This window comes from Heptranchias perlo, chromosome 30 (assembly GCF_035084215.1).
Source record: "Heptranchias perlo isolate sHepPer1 chromosome 30, sHepPer1.hap1, whole genome shotgun sequence".
Lineage (NCBI taxonomy): Eukaryota > Metazoa > Chordata > Chondrichthyes > Hexanchiformes > Hexanchidae > Heptranchias > Heptranchias perlo.
The window spans coordinates 23,387,735-23,408,633 of NC_090354.1; the positions used below are offsets into that span (position 1 = coordinate 23,387,735).

Genomic DNA, 20,899 nt, shown 5'->3' on the forward strand with positions numbered 1-20,899 from the left:
GAGGGCAGGCAAGGTAACACACCAGCCAATCTGCCCAGTTTTTCTTGAACACCATAGGCACCAACACTGTTCACTCCCTAAAATTAATAGCTAAACAAGTAACCCTACATACTGCACTCTAGTTAAGGGGGGGGCGATAACTCAGGATCTTACAGTATGTATTGACATCTCCCCAATAACAATTACTTGCATTCATAACCATAGAACCTCTTCCCCCATTTTAACAGGATGTTACAGCGGATCTTTCACATCAACTTTCCAATGGCACCTGAGAGACAGTCCACAGCTGTTAGCCTGTTTCACTTCACTCAATCTTGTTACAGGAGAAACATATACAATTCCCTTGAGAGACAGGCACCAGCGGGGCATTCCTGACTTCAGGGACCGCACACCCCTTGGAGCAGGCCATGGAGTTGCTGCGAAGGCATTTTGCTCTAGCCACAGAAGATGCTGGGATCCATGGGACAATGCAGGCACCAGGTGATTCACTGAGCACAAGGGAGTCAGAGGAATGGGGAGTAAGTGATGATGTGCCACCTTTCCATTAGAGGCTGAGGAGAAGGCTGTTTGGATTGTGGGATCTCATTGGTACTCACCTGAAAAGAAGGATATTCAAGGAACATCATGTGTGGAGGCTTTGGGCTTAGTCTTCGAGGATGTGCAGCAACTGACAGGTGGTTGTTTATTAAAAAAAGACAAATGAAGCATAAAGACAGAACTCAAGAAAAAAACTGCATAATCAGAATTCTGCTTCCTATATAGTGGTTGAACTTACATAAGAACATAAGAAATTGGAGCAGGAGTAGGCCAATCGGCCCCTCGAGCCTGCTCCGCCATTCAATAAGATCATGGCTGATCTGATCCCAACCACAAATCTAAAGAACACAAGAAGTCGGAGCAGGACCCGGCCACATAGCCCCTGGGCCCTCTCCGCCACCCACAGGGCATTGACCGATCCGAACTCAGCTTCATGTCCAATTTCCTGCCCGCTCCCCATAACCCCTAATTCCCTTTACTTCTAGGAAACTGTCTATTTCTGTTTTAAATTTATCTAATGATGTAGCTTCCACAGCTTCCTGGGGCAGCAAATTCCACAGACCTACCACCCTCTGAGTGAAGAAGTTTCTCCTCATCTCAGTTTTGAAAGAGCAGCCCCTTATTCTAAGATTATGCCCCCTAGTTCTAGTTTCACCCATCTTTGGGAACATCCTTACTGCATCCACCCGATCAAGACCCTTCACAATCTTATATGTTTCAATAAGATCGCCTCTCATTCTTCTGAACTCCAATGAGTAGAGTCCCAATCTACTCAAACTCTCCTCATATGTCCGCCCCCTCATCCCCGGGATTAACCGAGTGAACCTTCTTTGTACTGCCTCGAGAGCAAGTATGTCTTTTCTTAAGTATGGAGACCAAAACTGTATGCAGTATTCCAGGTGCGGTCTCACCAATACCTTATATAACTGCAGCAATACCTCCTTGTTTTTATATTCTATCCCCCTAGCAATAAAAGCCAACATTCCGTTGGCTTTCTTGATCACCTGCTGCACCTGCATACCAACTTTTTGATTTTCTTGCACTAGGACCCCCAGATCCCTTTGTACTGCAGTACTTTCCAGTCTCTCGCCATTAAGAAAATAACTTGCTCTCTGATTTTTCCTGCCAAAGTGCATAACCTCACATTTTCCAATATTATATTGCATCTGCCAAATCTCCGCCCACTCACCCAGCCTGTCTATATCCCCTTGCAGGTTTTTTATGTCCTCCTCACTCTCTACTTTCCCTCCCATCTTTGTATCATCTGCAAATTTTGATATGTTGCACTCGGTCCCCTCCTCCAAATCGTTAATATAGATTGTAAAGAGTTGGGGACCCAGCACCGACCCCTGTGGAACACCACTGGTTACTGGTTGCCAGTCCGAAAATGAACCATTTATCCCAACTCTCTGCTTCCTGTTCGATAACCAATCCTCCACCCATGCCAGAATATTACCCCCAATCCCGTGATTTTTTATCTTAAGTAATAATCTTTTATGTGGCACCTTGTCGAATGCCTTCTGGAAGTCTAAATACACTATGTCCACTGGTTCCCCTTTATCCACCCTATACGTTATATCCTCGAAGAACTCAAGCAAATTTGTCAGACATGACTTCCCCTTCATAAAGCCATGCTGACTTTGTCCTATTAAATTATGCTTATCTAAATGTTCCGTTACTGTCTCCTTAATAATAGACTCCAAAATTTTACCCACCACAGATGTTAAGCTAACTGGCCTATAATTTCCAGCCTTCTGCCTACTACCCTTTTTAAATAACGGTGTTACATTAGCAGTTTTCCAATCTGCCGGGACCTCTCCTGAGTCCAGGGAATTTTGGAAAACTATCACCAAAGCATCCACAATCCCTACTGCCACTTCCCTCAAGACCCTAGGATGGAAGCCATCAGGTCCAGGGGATTTATCCGCCTTGAGTCCCATTATTTTACTGAGTACCATCTCCTGAGTGATTTTAATCGTATTTAGCTCCTCCCCCCCGAGAGTCCCCTGTTTGTCCAGTGTTGGGATATTCTTAGTGTCCTCTACTGTAAAGACTGAAACAAAATATTTGTTCAGCATTTTTGCCATCTCCATGTTTCCCACCATTAATTTCCCGGTCTCATCCTCTAAGGGACCTATGTTTGCCTTAGCCACCCTTTTTCTTTTTATATAACTATAGAAACTCTTGCTATCTGTTTTTATATTTTTTGCTAATTTCTTTTCATAATCTAACTTCCCTTTCTTAATCAATCCTTTAGTTACTTTTTGCTGTCTTTTGAAGAATTCCCAATCTTCTATCCTCCCACTAAGTTTGGCTACCTTATATGTCCTTGTTTTTAGTCGGATACTATCCTTGATTTCTTTACTTAGCCACGGATGGCTGTCATTTCTTTTACACCCTTTTTTCCTCAGTGGAATATATTTATTTTGAAAGTTGTAAAATAACTCCCTAAATGAACACCACTGCTCATGTACCGTCTTACCCTTTAATCTATTTTCCCAGTCCACTTTAATCAATTCCGCTCTCATACCATCATAGTCTCCTTTATTCAAGCTCAGTACGCTTGTTTGAGAATCAACCTTCTCACCCTCTAATTGGATATGGAATTCAACCATGTTGTGGTCGCTCGTTCCAAGGGGATCCTTAACTAGGACATTATTAATTAATCCTGACTCATTACACAGGACCAGGTCCAAGGTTGCCTGCCCCCTTGTAGGATCAGTTACATACTGCTCAAGAAATCCATCCCTGATGCACTCAATGAACTCGTCCTCAAGGCTGCTCTGCCCAATTTGATTTGTCCAGTTAATATGATAATTAAAATCCCCCATAATTATGGCTGTTCCCTTATTACATGCCCCGACTATCTCCTGATTAATACTTCTTCCAGCAGAGTTGCAACTATTAGGAGGCCTATATACTACGCCCACTAATGTTTTTTTTCCCTTATTATTCCTTATCTCCACCCAAACTGTTTCATTATCTTGATGCTTTGTCCCAATATCATTTCTCTGTATTACAGTGATTCCTTCCTTTATTAACATAGCCACCCCACCTCCCCTTCCTTCCTGCCTGTCCTTCCTGATTGTTAAATACCCTGGCATATTTAATTCCCAGTCGTTGTCACCCTGCAGCCATGTTTCTGTAATGGCCACAAGATCATACCCATACGTAGTTATTTGTGCCGTTAACTCGTCCATTTTATTACGAATGCTACGTGCATTCAGATAAAGAACTTTCAAATCTGTTTTGTGACGCTTAGTTCCTGCTTTTTCCTTTTTTAACACTTTACCTATTACTCCATACCTTCTGTCCCTTCCTGTTACGCTTTCCTCTCTCTCCCTGCTCAGGTTCCCAACCCCCTGCCACTTTAGTTTAAACCCTCCCCAACAGCACTAGCAAACACTCCTCCTAGGACAGCGGTCCCGGCCCTGCCCAGGTGCAGACCATCCGGTTTGTACTGGTCCCACCTCCCCCAGAACCGTTTCCAGTGTCCCAGGAATTTGAATCCCTCCCCCTTGCACCATTCCTCTAGCCACGTATTCATTTGAAATATCCTCCTATTTCTACTCTGACTAGCACGTGGCACTGGCAGCAATCCTGAGATTACTACCTTTGAGGTCCTATTTTTTAATTTACCTCCTAACTCCCTATATTCTGCTTTTAGGACCTCATTCCCTTTTTTACCTATATCGTTGGTGCCTATGTGCACCACGACAGCTGGCTGTTCGCCCTCCCCCTCCAAAATGTTCTGTAGCCGCTCCGAGACATCCTTGATCCTTGCACCAGGGAGGCAACACACCATCCTGGAGTCTCGGTTGCGGCCGCAGAAACGCCTGTCTATTCCCCTTACAATTGAGTCCCCTATCACTATAGCTCTGCCACTCTTTTTCCTCCCAGCCTGTGCAGCAGAGCTACCCGTGGTGCCAGGAAGTTGGCTGCTGCTGCCTTCCCCTGATAAGTCATCCCCCCCAACAGCATCCAAAGTGGCATATCTGTTTGAGAGGGGGATGGCCACAGGGGACCCCTGCACTACCTGCCTGCATCTCTTACTCTTCCTGGTGGTCACCCATTCACTTCCTGCCTGTATACCCTTTACCTGCGGTGTGACCAACTCGCTAAACGTGCTATCCACGAGTTTCTCTGCATCGCGGATGCTCCACAGTGAGTCCACCCGCAGCTCCAGCTCCGAGATACGATCGGTCAGTAGCTGCAGGTGGACACACTTCCCGCACACATGGTCGGCAGGGACACTGGTAGTGTCCATGACTTCCCACATCTTGCAGGAGGAGCATATCACGGGTGCGAGGTCTGCTGCCATGACTTGCCTTAGCTTAGTTACCCCTTTTAAATTACGTTGAAATTAGAACTTCTGCTAGCCCCTTGCCATCTTCCACTTGTTCTTCCTCTTGTGCCATGGCTTGTGGCTGCTCACTTTTCCATAAACATGCACATGCCCCTTTTGACAGTTATGTGGAGAAGCACGTAGCACACTACTACCATTTTGCCAGCTCTCTCCAGGAACAATGTAGAGCGACGTGGTGTTGTCTGAACATCGGGACCATTGATTGTGTCAAATGTTTGCTCAGTGGTGTGCCTGCCTTTTGTGTTATTGTATGCCCTTTACGGCGTGTCAAGAGCCACATTTGGAGATGTAACCCCCATATCTCCAAGGGATCAACCATCCAATTTGTCTCCATTCTGGAATAAGCAAGGAACCAATGGTTCCCTTCGTATGAGTGTTGTGGATACTCCTTGAACACTGTATTCACATGCATAGTGATTTCATGCTGGTTGCAGACCATTTGGATGTTCATAAATTGGTATATTTTTCTGTTACTAAATGCCATGGGATATTACACAGGTGCTTGAATGGCCACATTGATGCAGTCAATGGCATAATGTACCCTGGAAATGCTACATCATTTGATAAAACATGTCAGCCTCTTCTGCTGCAGGTGCATACTGGCTCTGATTTTAATAAATACACCAGCGAGACGACACAGGGCATCTGTGACCTGAGTAAGGCAGGAGGGAACTGCAAACCAAATGATCTTTGCCAAATCTCTTTGCATTGACTGAAAGAAACCTGTGGCAAAAAGACTGAATCTCATTGTTACTTTTAAGGTGACTAACAACATGGTGTTGATGCTGTTCCTTGGTTGTAGGTCCAGTTCCAGAAGATGGTACAATTCATCTAGGGCCTCTTTCCTAAGACATACCCTCCTCATATATTGCTCCTGTATAAGGTCAAGGGAGTTCTGTGTCCAGTGAAAGGTTTGCTACCTGTGGTAGTTGCTGATTCTCCTCTTATGGACTCGGACTTCACTGGTCCTCCTCCACTACTCGTTGTCTTCATCCTCAAACATATTCAGCAAACTGAGACTTGCTGTTGCACCCATTCTGCTGTGAGACTGAAACAGCTGATTTGCTCTTTACAATGTTGCTCCAATCTATGCTGGTTATCTGCTGACTCTCCTGCTAAATGCCATCCTTAAAGCAAGTGTCATTAACATGGTGTGAGTTGGAAGTCAAGCATGAGTAAATTGGCATATTTTTAATTTGCACTTAACAAGTTCTTAACAAGCCAAAAAAACATTAATGGTAGGTTTATGCATTAACATGCACTAATCCAGCTTGGCTGTGGGAAAGTTTGGAAGTGTGGGCAAAAATGTGCGAAAACACAGTTAATACTACACATTGATTCACACCTAGCACATGCTTTACCTCTGATGTATAAAGTAATTTCCCCCCTAGGTAGGTACTTGATCTTTACCATGCCATTGCAGGGAGATTGGATGCGTTACATGCTGAGTGGACTTTAGGGACTTTTCCAGAGAGGCTTGTGTAGACCTCACAGCAATCATCTTAAGGTCTCTAACGGCAGAGACGTGGAAGTATAATCAACCATGCAATGGCACTGGGAAGGGTGGAAAAATAATAAAATAAAACAGTTCAGCTCAGACTGTTTCCTGAGTTAGAAGCTGGAATAATCCACAGTACTCTCATAGAACAGCTGAGTTTCAGTTGCCTGGGGATGATGGTAGAGGTTCAGCAGAAGGAAAATGACAGTTATAGCCAGATAAAGGTAATACTAGGACAAATTTACATAGGCTAAAAACGCTTCCAACAATTTGTCTGTCTCTTTATCAAGAGTCACAAAAATATTTTTAAAAACTGAAAATACTGGAAATTTGAGCTACAAACAAAAAATACTGGAAATACATAACTGGTCCATCAGTATCTGAAAAGGAAAAAAATGGATTACAATTCTATTTTTTTTATTCGTTCATGGGATGTGGGCATCGCTGGCAGGGCCAGCATTTATTGCCCATCCCTAATTGCCCTTGAGAAGGTGGTGGTGAGCCACCTTCTTCAACCGCTGCAGTCCGTGTGGTGAAGGTTCTCCCACAGTGCTGTTAGGAAGGCAGTTCCAGGATTTTGACCCAGCGACAATGAAGGAACGGCAATATATTTCCAAGTTGGGATGGTGTGTGACTTGGAGGGGAACGTGCAGGTGGTGCTGTTCCTATGTGCCTGCTGCCCTTGTCCTTGTCCTTCCAGGTGGTAGTGGTTGCGGGTTTGGGAGGTGCTGTTGAAGAAGCCTTGGCGAGTTGCTGCAGTGCATCCTGTGGATGGTACACACTGCAGCTACAGTGCGTTGGTGTTGAAGGGAGTGAATGTTTAGGGTGGTGGATGGGGTGCCAATCAAGCGGGCTGCTTTGTCCTGGATGGTGTCGAGCTTCTTGAGTGTTGTTGGAGCTGCACTCATCCAGGCAAGTGGAGAGTATTCCATCACACTCCTGACTTGTGCCTTGTAGATGGTGGAAAGGCTTTGGGGAGTCAGGAGGTGAGTCACTTGCCGCAGAATACCCAGCCTCTGACCTGCTCTTGTAGCCACAGTATTTATATGGCTGGTCCAGTTAAGCTTCTGGTCAATGGTGACCCCCAGGATGTTGATGGTGGGGGATTCGGCGATGGTACTGCCGTTGAATGTCAAGGGGAGGTGGTTATACTCTCTCTTGTTGGAGATGGTCATTGCCTGGCACTTGTCTGGCGCGAATGTTACTTGCCACTTATCAGCCCAAGCCTGAATGTTGTCCAGGTCTTGTTGCATGCGGGCTTGGACTGCTTCATTATTTAAGGGGTTGCGAATGGAGCTGAATACTGTGCAATCATCAGCGCATATCCCCATTTCTGAACTTATGATGGAGGGAAGGTCATTGATGAAGCAGCTAAAGATGGTTGGGCCGAGGACACTGCCCTGAGGAACTCCTGCAGCAATGTCCTGGGGCTGAGATGATTGGCCTCCAAACACCGCTACCATCTTCCTTTGTGCTAGGTATGACTCCAGCCACTGGAGAGTTTTCCCCCTGATTCCCATTGACTTCAATTTTACTAGGGCTCCTTGGTGCCACACTCAGTCAAATGCTCCCTTTATGTCAAGGGCAGTCACTCTCACCTCACCTCTGGAATTCAGTTCTTTTGTCCATGTTTGGACCAAGGCTGTAATGAAGTCTGGAGCTGAGTGGTCCTGGCGGAACCCAAACTGAGCATCGGTGAGCAGGTTATTGGTGAGTGAGTGCCAGTAGTGGCCCTTTGTCAGAACTGAAAAAAGATTGGCAAATACTGTACCATTGTTTAGTATACATGACCCAGGACCTGTTTTCCCTCCATGTCTTTTTGATTTGTTCAGTCTTAAAGAAGGATTCACCTGCCTTTCTTTTATTCGTTGGACCCCCTAAAAGTCCAATTGATGGGTTTAATTACAGAGTATGGAGACAAAAAGAATGTAGGCCTGAGCAACTTCACACAGTACTTCTATATAACGCAAATGGCTATGAACTTTATTACATATCAAACTCCTGGCTATGAACTTATTGTATGCTTTGGGGATTGTAAGTTAGTGTTGATTATCAAGTACTAGTAGATCTCTCATGATTATAAAAAATATTTTTCTCCCCTTCAGTTCCCATGATGGATTTGAGGTTCAGCATCAAAGTTTCATTAAAATCTTCTCCAGCCCTGACATCAGCAAGCATCAGTTCCCCTCAGAACCACAAAACTCTTCTTCCTTATGAATACTCTTAGCTCAGGATTTTATTATTAAATGTCTTAAACTGTTTAAAGTGCTCAATAGCATTAAGACCCAAAATTCTGGGATCCTGCTCCAGCACTCGAAGTGTAGTGTGGCAGGACTCCTGGCCGCTGATTACTAAAGATGACCCCGTCCCAAATGGGTGCTTGTTGATGGAGGGGGGAGGTAATTGTGGCACTGGCCAGTGTGTGAAGCCCGCAGGTTTGACTGGAAACTTCTGAAAAAATTTAAAACTGTCTCCTTTACAGGAAAGCAGATATTTTGGGGGACCAAATATGTGGATTTTAAGTGTTCTGGGTCTGGGTCCCACTTCCACCCAAGGAAACAATTAGGAAGGCAAATGGTATGTTGGCCTTTATTACAGTTTTGGTCTCCTTACCTAAGGAAGAATATACTAGTGGCGGTGCAACGAAGGTTCACTAGATTCCTGGGATGAGAGGGTCCTATGAGGAGAGATTGAATAGAATAGGCCTATACTCTTTGGAATTTAGATGAATGAGAGGTGAATTCATTGAAACAAATAATGTTCTGAGAGGGCTTGACAGGGTAGATCCTGAAAGGCTGTTTCCCCTGGCTGGAGAGTTTAGAACTAGAGGGCATAATCTCAGGATAAGGGGTAGGCCATTTAGGACTGAGATGAGAAGAAATTTCTTCACTCAGAGGGTTGTGAATATTTAGAATTCTCTACCCCAGAGGGCTGTGGATGCTCAGTCATTGAGTATATTCAAGACTGAGATCAATAGATTTTTGGACTCTAAGGGAATCAAGGGATATGGGGATCGGGCAGGAAAGTAGAATTGAGGTTGAAGATCAGCCAAGATTTTATTGAATGGCAGAGCAGGCTCAAGGGGCTGTATGGCCTACTCCTGCTCCTATTTCTTATGTTCTTACAAGGTACTGTAGGCCTGCCTCTTGCAGGTGTACAGTTTATTAGTGGCACAGGAGGCTAGGTGAGAATTGTGTTTTCGATTGATTCACATTTAACCAACGGGATTTTTGGGCATTCAGTGTGGTTAACTAAACCATGGTTGCTTGAGCCATCCATTGCCTAATAGGCGTGTGACATTTTGGAGGTGTGACACCCTGAGGTACAACACCTCTGACATCCCAATTTCAGGTGTGACACTATAAACATTTGCTAAATGCAAGACGTTTATATATAAGGATGGATTAGGCCAATTTTCATGAATATATGTGACTGTGTTATCTTTCTCTTTTATTGCTCTTTTTGCTGTCTCCTGATTCCAGCCTTTTCACTTAGATGGGTCGAGTGGACTTTAGTAATTGCTGTCAATCTCCCAGCCTAATCAGTTGACAGGACATACACTGAGAGAGATTGGGAATGGTACCATTAGGCTATACACTCCTGTCCCTGAGTGTGGAGAGCACTGGGACTCTGACGCACTTCACCTTTGGGTAGGAACCGACAAATCTCACTCAATGAGGGCAAAAATTCAAGTCACTGCCCAGCGTGGATTTAAAATTTGGATCCTGCTAGTTGGGAATCTAATGCTATGCTGTTGTAACCACACATTGTTCAATAATTACAAATGTTTGTAATAGTATACTATTTCATTATATGAAAAATTATTTCAACATGGTCCAACCCTTCATATTTAACAATTTCTTGTATTTCGTTATCTTATAACAATTCCGCAAGGTATTGCTTTTTCTTCTACATCTACATCTGTACTTTCATCCTTTAGTAATCTACTGTGTCTTTCTCTGTGGTATTGCACTTCAAAACTTCCGACAAAGTACAAACATCTTCTGCACAGACACGTACACTATACCTATTCTCCTGACAAGACATAGTGGTGTCTTACTTGACAGTCCTCTTTGCCTATGTGCAGTGCAAGCTGAAAGATAATGAGGGCTGCTGAAATAACAAAGCTCTTTATATTTTCTATCCTAAGTACTTAAAGATTGAACATATGTAACACAGTTCCTTTTATACATTTTTGTCATCCTCTGCCAATCATTTTCACTTTTGCTCAGAAACTATCACTTTTCCTGTCAATATCAATATCACTTTCACCCACACACATCTAAATTTCCTTCAGTGAGATATTGTCTCTCTAAGATCTGAACGCAGTTTTTTCAATTCAGATACCTTTCACTCTCCACTGTCTTTGCTGTGCTTGCTATTTTTAACATTGCTCTTACGAAGTTGTATTTCTTTCTCATCAGGCTTGCATCATTTCTCTACAGATGAAGTCCGACCTTACCCATGATAAAGCTTCCTTTGGCTTACTGTATACTTCCTCTTCTTTTATAACCTGTGAACTGCATTGTTCTGCTTGTGACTTTTGAATAAGTTCATCCAGAGTTGCTGAAGTTCCAATACATCATATGCAGATCCTTTCCCCTCCCGGTTCTGTTTTCTAGAAGAGTAGATCGGAACAAAGAGTGGTAGAAGTTTGGAACTCTCTTCCGCAAACGGCAATTGATACTAGCTCAATTGCTAAATTTAAATCTGAGATAAATAGCTTTTTGGCAACCAAAGGTATTAAGGGATATGGGCCAAAGGCAGGTATATGGAGTTAGATCACAGATCAGCCATGATCTTATCAAATGGCGGAGCAGGCACGAGGGGCTGAATGGCCTACTCCTGTTCCTATGTTCCTAACCAACTATGGTCAGTAACACGTATTCAATGGTGTAAACTTAGGTAGTAATAAGTAATAAATTGGCCTTACCCATCAACAAAAGTGTTGTGTATATAACAGCTCCAGTCTAGGAAATCTTTATAAAATATATCACATTGGTGTAGATAGGAATAATTTATAATAGGCAAGAGAGATGAACTCCAATTTATTTTATTGGAATGAGATGAACTTTCAATATAATAAAAGTGAAAGGTATACACTTTTTACTTTTATCTTTCCTGTTACTGTTAAATGCAGCATTTCAAAACTAAATCATTGAAACACCCATGTCTAAATTTCCAGAAAATGATTTAGATTGAACAGTTCTATACATTACTTGAATGTAATGGCTCACAAAAAAAGGTAACTGTTAACGTGTTAAATAACTGAGCATTTATAACAGTAGTCTGCTAAAAGGTTCAGATTCATTGCCTGAGAACAGAAAAGACAGGTATTATTTGATGTTATTTTCATCAAACTGTATTACTGTATAGATGAGAAGCTATCTTGAATACATTATATTAATTCGTAGGGTTTCAAAACACTAAACAGGGAATGTTGCAATGGCTCAGGAAATTAAGCAAATGTTAATACTGTGAGATACGATAGGGTGGATGCTGCTGATCTCCCCTGTCATTGTGATAGTGCTGGATTGTAGAAGAAAAGACTGTGGTTAGGGTAAGTGATTTGATGTGGCGTGGCATCCCATGACTACTCCCATGAATTTCTACGCTCACTGGGTAGGGTGTGTGATTTCTTGCCTGAACATTGCAACCTTGCATAAAAGGTTCCAGTGGCAGTGAATGTGCTGGTTCCTGAATAGATCTCAGCAATATTAAGTCATTTGCCCGAGTTATAAGATAGAAAATTATTGTTGCGAGGCCTGTCCAGACAGATTGGCAATTTGTAGGACTTCTTATATCTGGTATATAATTGGACTGTGAATTTCGAAATCTATTTCTTTTACTTCTAACTCAACAGTTTGGCTCCCTCTTCCTCCATAGCTGCCCCTATGTTAGAAAGGTACAATCATTGCTCTCTGGTTCAGTGGTTCAACAAGAACAACAACTTGCATTTAAATAGCGCCTTTAATGTAGTAAAACATCCCAAGGCACGTCACAGGAATGTTATCAAACAAAATTTCACACCGAGCCACATAAAGAGGTAATAGCACAGATGGTCAAAGAGGTAGGTTTTAAAGAGCGTCTTGAAGGAGGAGAGAGAGGTAGAGAAGTGGAGAAGTTTAGCGAGGGAACTCCAAAGCTTAGGGCATAGGCAGTTGAATGCACGGCCGCCAATGGTGGAGCGATTAAAATCGGGGATACACAAGAGGCAAGAATTGGAGAAGTGCAGAGATCTCGGAGGGTTGTAGGGCTGGAGGAGGTTACAGAGAAGGGAGGGGCGAGGCTATGGAGGGATTTGAAAACAAGGATGAGAATTTAAAAAGCGAGCTGTTTCCGGACCGGGAGCCAATGTCGGTCAGCGAGCAGAGGGGTGATGGGAGAACGGGACTTGGTGCGAGTTAGGATGCAGGCAGCAGAGTTTTGGATGAGCTGAAGTTTATGGAGGGTGGAAGATGGGAGGCCAGCCAGGAAACCATTGGAATAGTCCAGTCTGGAGGTAACAAAGGCATGGATGAGGGTTCCAGCAGCAGATGAGCTGATGCAGGGGCAGAGACGGGCAATGTTACGGAGGTGGAAGTAGGCAGTCTTGGTGATGGAATGGATATGTCGCTCAAGCATTCTACCTGTTCATATCTTTGAATTTCACTGTTCATGAGACAAAAGAACTTAATTGATTTAATTTGCCTTGTGCAGCTATGAGCAGATTGCAGCCTGTTAAAACAAGCCTAATTTTGCATTTTGCTGAGTTTGTTTTTGGCACGGTAGGTAGAATTGTCAACAGTTGACAAATCTTAGTGTGAGAAGCTCAATAACCATCTGCCTACGCCCCGAAGCATACTTCTGTGGCCAAGTTCTATGGGGTTTGTGCCCTTCCCATACGGAGCACAAAGAATTCTCCTGAATGTACTTAAAAGGGTTTTATAACACAGAATCAAAAATTAAAAAAAGAATTTTCATTTATATAGTGCCTTTTATGTCCTCAGGATGTCCCGAAGTGTTTCATAACCAATTAAGTACTTTTGAAGTATATGGCAAACATTTGTGCACAGCAAAGTCCCACAAACAGCAATGAGTTGAATGGCCAGATAATCTGCTTTGGTGATGTTGGTTGAGGAATGAATGTTAACCAGGTCAAGGGTATGGTAGCATAGTGGTTATGCTACTGGACTAGTAATCCAGAGGCTTGGACGAATAATCCCGCCACGGCAGCTGGGGAATTTAAATTCAATTAATTAAATAAAATCTGGAATTAAAATACTAGTATCAGTAATGGTGGCCATGAAACTACCAGATTGTCGTAAAAACCCATCTGGTTCACTAATGCTCTTTAGGGAAGGAAACCTGCCGTCCTTACCTGATCTGGCCGAAATGTAACTCCAGACCCAGAGCAACGTGATTGATTCTTAATTGGCCTAGCAAGCCACTCAGTTGTACAATCTCGCTAAAAAAAAGTCATAATAAGAATAAAACTGGATGGACCACTAGGCACCGGACACGACAAAGGCAAACCAAGCCCAGTCAACCCTGCAAAGTCCTCCTCACTAACATCTGGGGACTTGTGCCAAAATTGGGAGAGCTATCCCACAGACGAGTCAAGCAACAGCCTGACATAGCCATACTCACAGAATCATACCTTTCAGTCAACGTCCCAGACTCTTCCATCACCATCCCTGGGTATGTCCTGTCCCACCGGCAGGACAGACCGACCAGCGGTACAGTGATATACAGTCAGGAGGGAGTGGCCCTGGGAGTCCTCAACATTGACTCTGGACCCCATGAAATCTCATCGCATCAGGTCAAACATGGGCAAGGAAACCTCCTGCTGATTACCACCTACCGTCCTCCCTCAGCTGATGAATCAGTCCTCCTCCATGTTGAGCACCACTTGGAGGAAGCACTGAGGGTAGCAAGGGCACAGAATGTACTCTGGGTGGGGGACTTCAATGTCCATCACCAAGAGTGGCTCGGTAGCACCACTACTGACCGAGCTGGCCGAGTCCTGAAGGACACAGCTGCTAGACTGGGCCTGTGGCAGGTGGTGAGCGAACTCACCAATCCAACTATTGCAAATGCATCTGTCCATGACAGTATTGGTAGGAGTGATCACCGCACAGTCCTCATGGAGATGAAGTCCCGTCTTCGCACCGACGACACCATCCAACGTGTTGTGTGGCACTACCACGGTGCTAAATGGGATAGATTCAGAACAGATCTAGCAGCTCAAAACTGGGCATCCATGAGGCGCTGTGGGCCATCAGCAGCAGCAGAATTGTATTCCAGCACAATCTGTAACCTCATGGCCTGGCATATTCCTCACTCTACCATTACTAACAAGCCAGGGGATCAACCCTGGTTCCATGAGGAATGTAGAAGAGCATGCCAGGAGCAGCACCAGGCGTACCTAAAAATGAGGTGCCAACCTGGTGAAACTACAACTCAGGACTACGTGCATGCTAAACAGCGGAAGCAACATGCTATGGACAGAGCTAAGCGATTCCACAACCAATGGATCAGATCAAAGCTCTGCGACAACATCCCGGCTGTAGTACTGAAGACTTGTGCTCCAGAACTAGCTGCGCCTCTAGCCAAGCTGTTCCAGTACAGCTACAACACTGGCATCTACCTGACAATGTGGAAAATTGCCCAGGTATGTCCAGTCCACAAAAAGCAGGACAAATCCAATCCGGTCAATTACCGCCCCATCAGTCTACTCTCAATCATCAGCAAAGTGATGGAAGGTGTCGTCCACAGTGCAATCAAGCGGAACCTGCTCACCGATGCTCAGTTTGGGTTCCGCCAGGACCACTCGGCTCCAGACCTCATTACAGCCTTGGTCCAAACATGGACAAAAGAGCTGAATTCCAGAGGTGAGGTGAGAGTGACTGCCCTTGACATCAAGGCAGCATTTGACTGAGTGTGGCACCAAGGAGCCCTAGTAAAATTGAAGTCAATGGGAATCAGGGGGAAAACTCTCCAGTGGCTGGAGTCATACCTAGCACAAAGGAAGATGGTAGTGGTTTTTGGAGGCCAATCATCTCAGCCCCAGGACATTGCTGCAGGAGTTCCTCAGGGTAGTGTCCTCGGCCCAACCATCTTCAGCTGCTCCATCAATGACCTTTCCTCCATCATAAGGTCAGAAATGGGGATGTTCGCTGATGACTGCACAGTGTTCAGTTCCATTCGCAACCCCTTAAATAATGAAGCAGTCCGAGCCCGCATGCAGCAAGACCTGGACAACATCCAGGCTTGGGCTCATAAGTAGCAAGTAACATTTGCGCCAGACAAGGGCCAGGCAATGACCATCTTCAACAAGAGAGAGTCTAACCACCTCCTCTTGACATTCAACGGCATTACCATCGCCGAATCCCCCACCATCAACATCCTGGGGGTCACCATTGACCAGAAACTTAACTGAACCAGCCATATAAATACTGTGGCTACAAGAGCACGTCAGAGGTTGTATATTCTGCGGCGAGTGACTCACCTCCTGACTCCCCAAAGCCTTTCCACCATCTACAAGGCACAAGTCAGGAGTGTGATGGAATACTCTCCACTTGCCTGGATGAGTGCAGCTCCAACAACACTCAAGAAGCTCGACACCATCCAGGACAAAGCAGCCCGCTTGATTGGCACCCCATCCACCAACGTAAACATTCACTCCCTTCACCACCGGCGCACAGTGGCTGCAGTGTGTACCATCCACAGGATGCACTGCAGCAACTCGCCAAGGCTTCTTCGACAGCACCTCCCAAACCTACGATGTCTACCACCTAGAAGGACAAGAGCAGCAGGCACATGGGAACAACACCACCTGCACGTTCCCCTCCAAGTCACACACCATCCCGACTTGGAAATATATCGCCGTTCCTTCATCGTCGCTGGGTCAAAATCCTGGAACTCCCTTCCAAACAGCACTGTGGGAGAACCTTCACCACACGGACTGCAGCAGTTCAAGAAGGTGGCTCACCACCACCTTCTCAAGGGCAATTAAATAAATGCCGGCCTCGCCAGCGACGCCCACATCCCATGAACGAATAAAAAAAAGGTCACTGAGAGAACTCCCATGCTCTTCTTTGGAAGTTGTAAACAATTTTACAACACCAAGTTATAGTCCAGCAATTTTATTTTAAATTCACAAGCTTTCGGAGACTTCCTCCTTCCTCAGGTAAATGTTTCAGGAGCTCCTTGAAGCCTACGCATTTATCTACACATAAATGCGTAGGCTTCAAGGAGCTCCTGAAACATTTACCTGAGGAAGGAGGAAGTCTCCGAAAGCTTGTGAATTTAAAATAAAATTGCTGGACTATAACTTGGTGTTGTAAAATTGTTTACACTTCTTTGGAAGGGCATGGGATCTTTTAAATCTACCTGAACTGCAGTTTAGCATCTCGTCTAAAAGATTGCACCTTAGACATACTCCCCAGTGCTGCACTGGTGTCAGTTTGGATAATGTGCTGAAGTCCAAGTGAGACCTCAACCCACATCCTTCTGACTCAGAGGTGAGGGTACTATGATTGAACAAAAGAGCATCAGAGCATTCACATTTTCACCCACTTGCTATTAAAACCATTCCACTTACACTGAAGATGGTTTTAATATCAAGAAGGATGAAAACATGGCAAAATAACATGGCTGCTGCAAGCATGAATGACCCAAGGCCTCCCACAACATCTATACAGGAGTGAAGTTTTGGCATCATTCACCTGCATAGAACACCCCAAGCCACTGGGGATGTTGTTGGAGCATCATCTTAGAGCAAAATAGAGGAGGTATAGTTATCTTGGAGCGAAGCAGGGGAAGTATATTAATTTTGGAGCGATAAGCTGCAGGTGGTAGAATTTTGTATCAAGTGGAGGTTTTGTGGGCTTGAACAGCTTATGTTGTGGAGGTGGAAATAGATAGTCTTGGTGATGGAATGGATATAGATTTGTGGTTCAGTTGGGGGCTCGGATGTGGAATATTTGGTGGAAGCCAAACATGATCATTTTGGTCTTGCCAATGCTAAGTTGGAGAAAGTTCTCCCGGCATCCGCGATGTCAAATAATCAGTCCAACTGCATCATGGTAATCGTGGAATGAAGGATAGTGGCGGAAAAGTAGACATGGGAGTTATCTGTATACACATGGATTCATGCTGACAGACGACGTGACCAAGGAACAGCATGTGATCAAGGAACAGAGAGGAGGCCAGGCTGGAGCTCTGGAGGACTGCCTAGGTGACTGTGTGGGAGCAGTAGGGAAGTCACTGCAGGAGATATGTGCTGGGACAAGCTGTAGTGGAACCAAGGGCAGTGCCATACACGTGGACCATGAAAGGGAGGTGGTGGAGTAGAATGGACTAGTCAACTGTTGAGCTGTGTGGGGATGAAAGGAGGGATAATGCCCTATGTTCACAGTCAAAAAGATTGTCGTTGACAACTTTGATCAAGGTGGTTTTGGTGCATTGGGAAACCAGAAACAGGAAGGGGATTTGAACAGGAAACGATGGCAGATGCAAACACCACAATCAAAAACCTTAAGAGAAGAATGAAATGTAACAAAAAGGTGCAAGGTCTGTCTTTAGAGAGTTGGTCTGTGACACTCCAAGGACCCAATTACATGCATGAGGCATGTTTGCTTTGAACCTACCAAACAATTCACTTGTTATGTCCTGTTATGAATCATGTGATGATGATGAGTTGTTTTCTGCTTCTTTATTGCCCTTTACTGGGAAGTCAAACAAAGGTTGATTATGGATCACTTCCTGTGGTTGGACTATACAGGCACTGCACATCTTAACACATATATATAATGAATTGCAATGAGATTCTTGCACCTGCTGTTAAACCTAGATTGGATCAGTGTTAAAAACTGATACCGTGGGTTAATTGCATTTTGCATTTTTGAACCTTACAAATTGCATTTTTGAACCTTGCCTAAACCAAAGATAGACAAAGAAAAAGAATGAAATCAGAAAATTCTGCAATTACACAGTATATAAGCAAAATAGGCTACAGTTAGAGACCCTTAGTCAGAATCAATGTCTGCATCCTTAATACTCAAAAGATGCCCAGAGTGAGCCTGAGGAACGGATTAATGACATTGCACTGCAAGCTATGACTTGCAATCTCTCTTGCTACGCGTCGCACGCCATTTATAGATCACCAATTAGCCCTTTCGACAACCGAGACTACAACTCCCACCGTGCAACATGTCAGCCGCGGCCGCGTCACGCGCGAGGATCTGGTCGGAAAGGTCCATTTACCTGTCAATCATGTGGGCACGTGCTCAGCGCCCGCCCAGGTCGCCCTGGCGTTTCCTCGTTTCGGGGGACAGGGATGGCTGGCACGTCAATCAGGCGCCGTCGCTGTCGCAACGCGGGTCACGCGACCCGTTGTGCGTGACGAAAGGGGAGGGGACTGGGTGGAGGAGCGAGCTGAGCGAGAGAGGAAAAAAACATTTGTTCGAGAGGAAAACAAGTGTCGGCAAAATGGCTGACAAATTCGCTCGGTTCAATGAGGACCGGGATTTCCAGGTAAAGGGAAAATGGAGGCGGCCGCTGCTGCTGCTGCTGCTGTTGTTGTCGTCGTCGGGGCGGGCGGACGGGAGGGATCGCTTCGAGGAGGAAAGGCCGGTGGTCGGCGAGGCGGCGGTCCGGCTGGGAGGAGAGGAGCTCGAGGCGTTTGGCATTGACGGGTCCGGGCCGTCCTGTGCGTGGCTCGCTGCTGCCTCCCCCCCCCCCCCCCCCCCCCGCACTCCGTCTCTCTCTCTCTCTCTCTCTGCAGTGCAGAGGCCTGCAGTCAGCCCGAGGAGCTGGCAACGCGCACCCTTCGGGGCTCTTGCCTTCACACCCGGCTCGTTTCAGTCACGTTTTCAGCTCCAGAGTGGGCCTGAAATATTTCAAGAGGGAGGGAGGGAGAGAGAGAGAGAATCATGAGGAAAAGCCCAGCGATTCGGGCTTGATGTTCATTGCCATCATTGTGCAATATTCAGAAGGGATGGGCTTCCATCAGCAAACCTGCAACCCAAGAGAGTTTGCTTCTGGGCTAATCTGCTTTTACTGCCAGCAATCTCTGATCTGCAGAGGAGTATCATTTTATAAATAGGATAGGGTGAAAAGCAGCTGGTTGAAATACTGCCATAAATATTTGGGTTATAAGGCCACCGATTGCAATTTGTTTATAATTGTATTGAAGATATTTTTTATTGGGAACAGTGAATTTTGCTGACTGACGCATAACTATCACTTGAAAGTTTTTTTTACTGATAATGTAATTCTGTGACGTTCAGGGTTACTCCCTGTGGATCTCCTTGTTATGAATATGTTACTGAAATCAGCCTCTATTGTACGTAGGAGGGAGGTAAAGGGAGGTAATAGTGGAGTGCAATTAATTCAAATTGACCATGTTATAGTTCTGTGTAAAGTTAGATTTTATTCGTTGCAGAACAAGGTTTGCAAGAGCTTTTTCTCTGTGAGGTAGCTTACTATAACGTTCTCCAGTTCAGTGGGCAGAGGAGCAGAAATATGTTGGAGTTGTGGACATTTCCATAACTGTTATCTGTGCTGATCTATGATTAGATACTGCAGGATTTGATGGGAGGGGGGGAGGGAAGAGAAAATGAAATATAAATTGAATAGCATAACTTTTCTTTCTGTGGATTTAATGCCGAACTTCTGTGTCTTTTTCTATTTGGTAGCCCAGCTAAAAGCCACCTAAATTTGCCCATTTGAGGCAACCAAATTTGAATAACAATCCCATACAATAACAGCTTGCATTTATATAACCTTTAAGATAGAAAAATGTTCCAGTGCTTCACGGATGCATGTTATTGTCGTAATTTAATTTGAAAAATCTTATGACTGGGAGTTGACTGTCGGGCAAATTGGAGAGTTTTTAAATCTGATTGGATCCATTTGCTCGGTATACTGTACTAATAAGGTGCCTTTTCCCATTTTAAAAAAGTGCCTTGAAGCATCTTGGGAGGGGAGTAAAAGTTTCAAACCTTCTGAGCTTGTAGAAGTATTTCTTTGCACCTTGCACAAATATATTTTTGGAAATTGAATTTACTGTAAATTAACACTGAGCATATTCCTATAGTTGTCACTATTGATAAACACTAGGAATATGAGGATAATAAAATGACATATATGACTTTGGCTTGCTCACTTGTACACTTGCTCTCGATGGTGCACATTGCTCTGTGGATGGTGCAAAAGAACATCAAAAGGATTAAGCAGATCCATTCATTCCTGATCCAAAGTGCTGCTAGGCATAATTCAAACCGAGTACTGTAATAAGGATTCTTATCGCTACTTGTAATAGACAAAATAGGGGCTTTCTTGTACAAAGAACATGTTCATTCTGTGAATAAAAATTCTACTTTTTGTTGAAACAAAAATAGGAGTCGTAAAAAAAAAATTACAGAAGTGTTTGGAGAAATTGTGATATACCCCGAGTCCTTAAACACTGCAATGTGGTATTGCATTTGTGTTCAGCAAAGTAGTCCTCAAAG

General features: G+C 44.5%; 1 protein-coding gene across 1 annotated transcript in view; it reads left to right on the forward strand.

The window, feature by feature from the left end:
• Nucleotides 1-18,794: 18,794 nt before the first annotated feature.
• The window catches only part of gpatch8 (G patch domain containing 8), a 137,461-nt gene continuing 135,356 nt past the window's right edge, over nt 18,795-20,899 (forward strand). Inside the window, exon 1 of the mRNA XM_067969047.1 lies at nt 18,795-18,920. Within this exon, the coding sequence (XP_067825148.1) occupies nt 18,876-18,920 (45 nt within the window). The 5' untranslated portion in view covers nt 18,795-18,875. The remainder of the gene's footprint in view (nt 18,921-20,899) is intronic.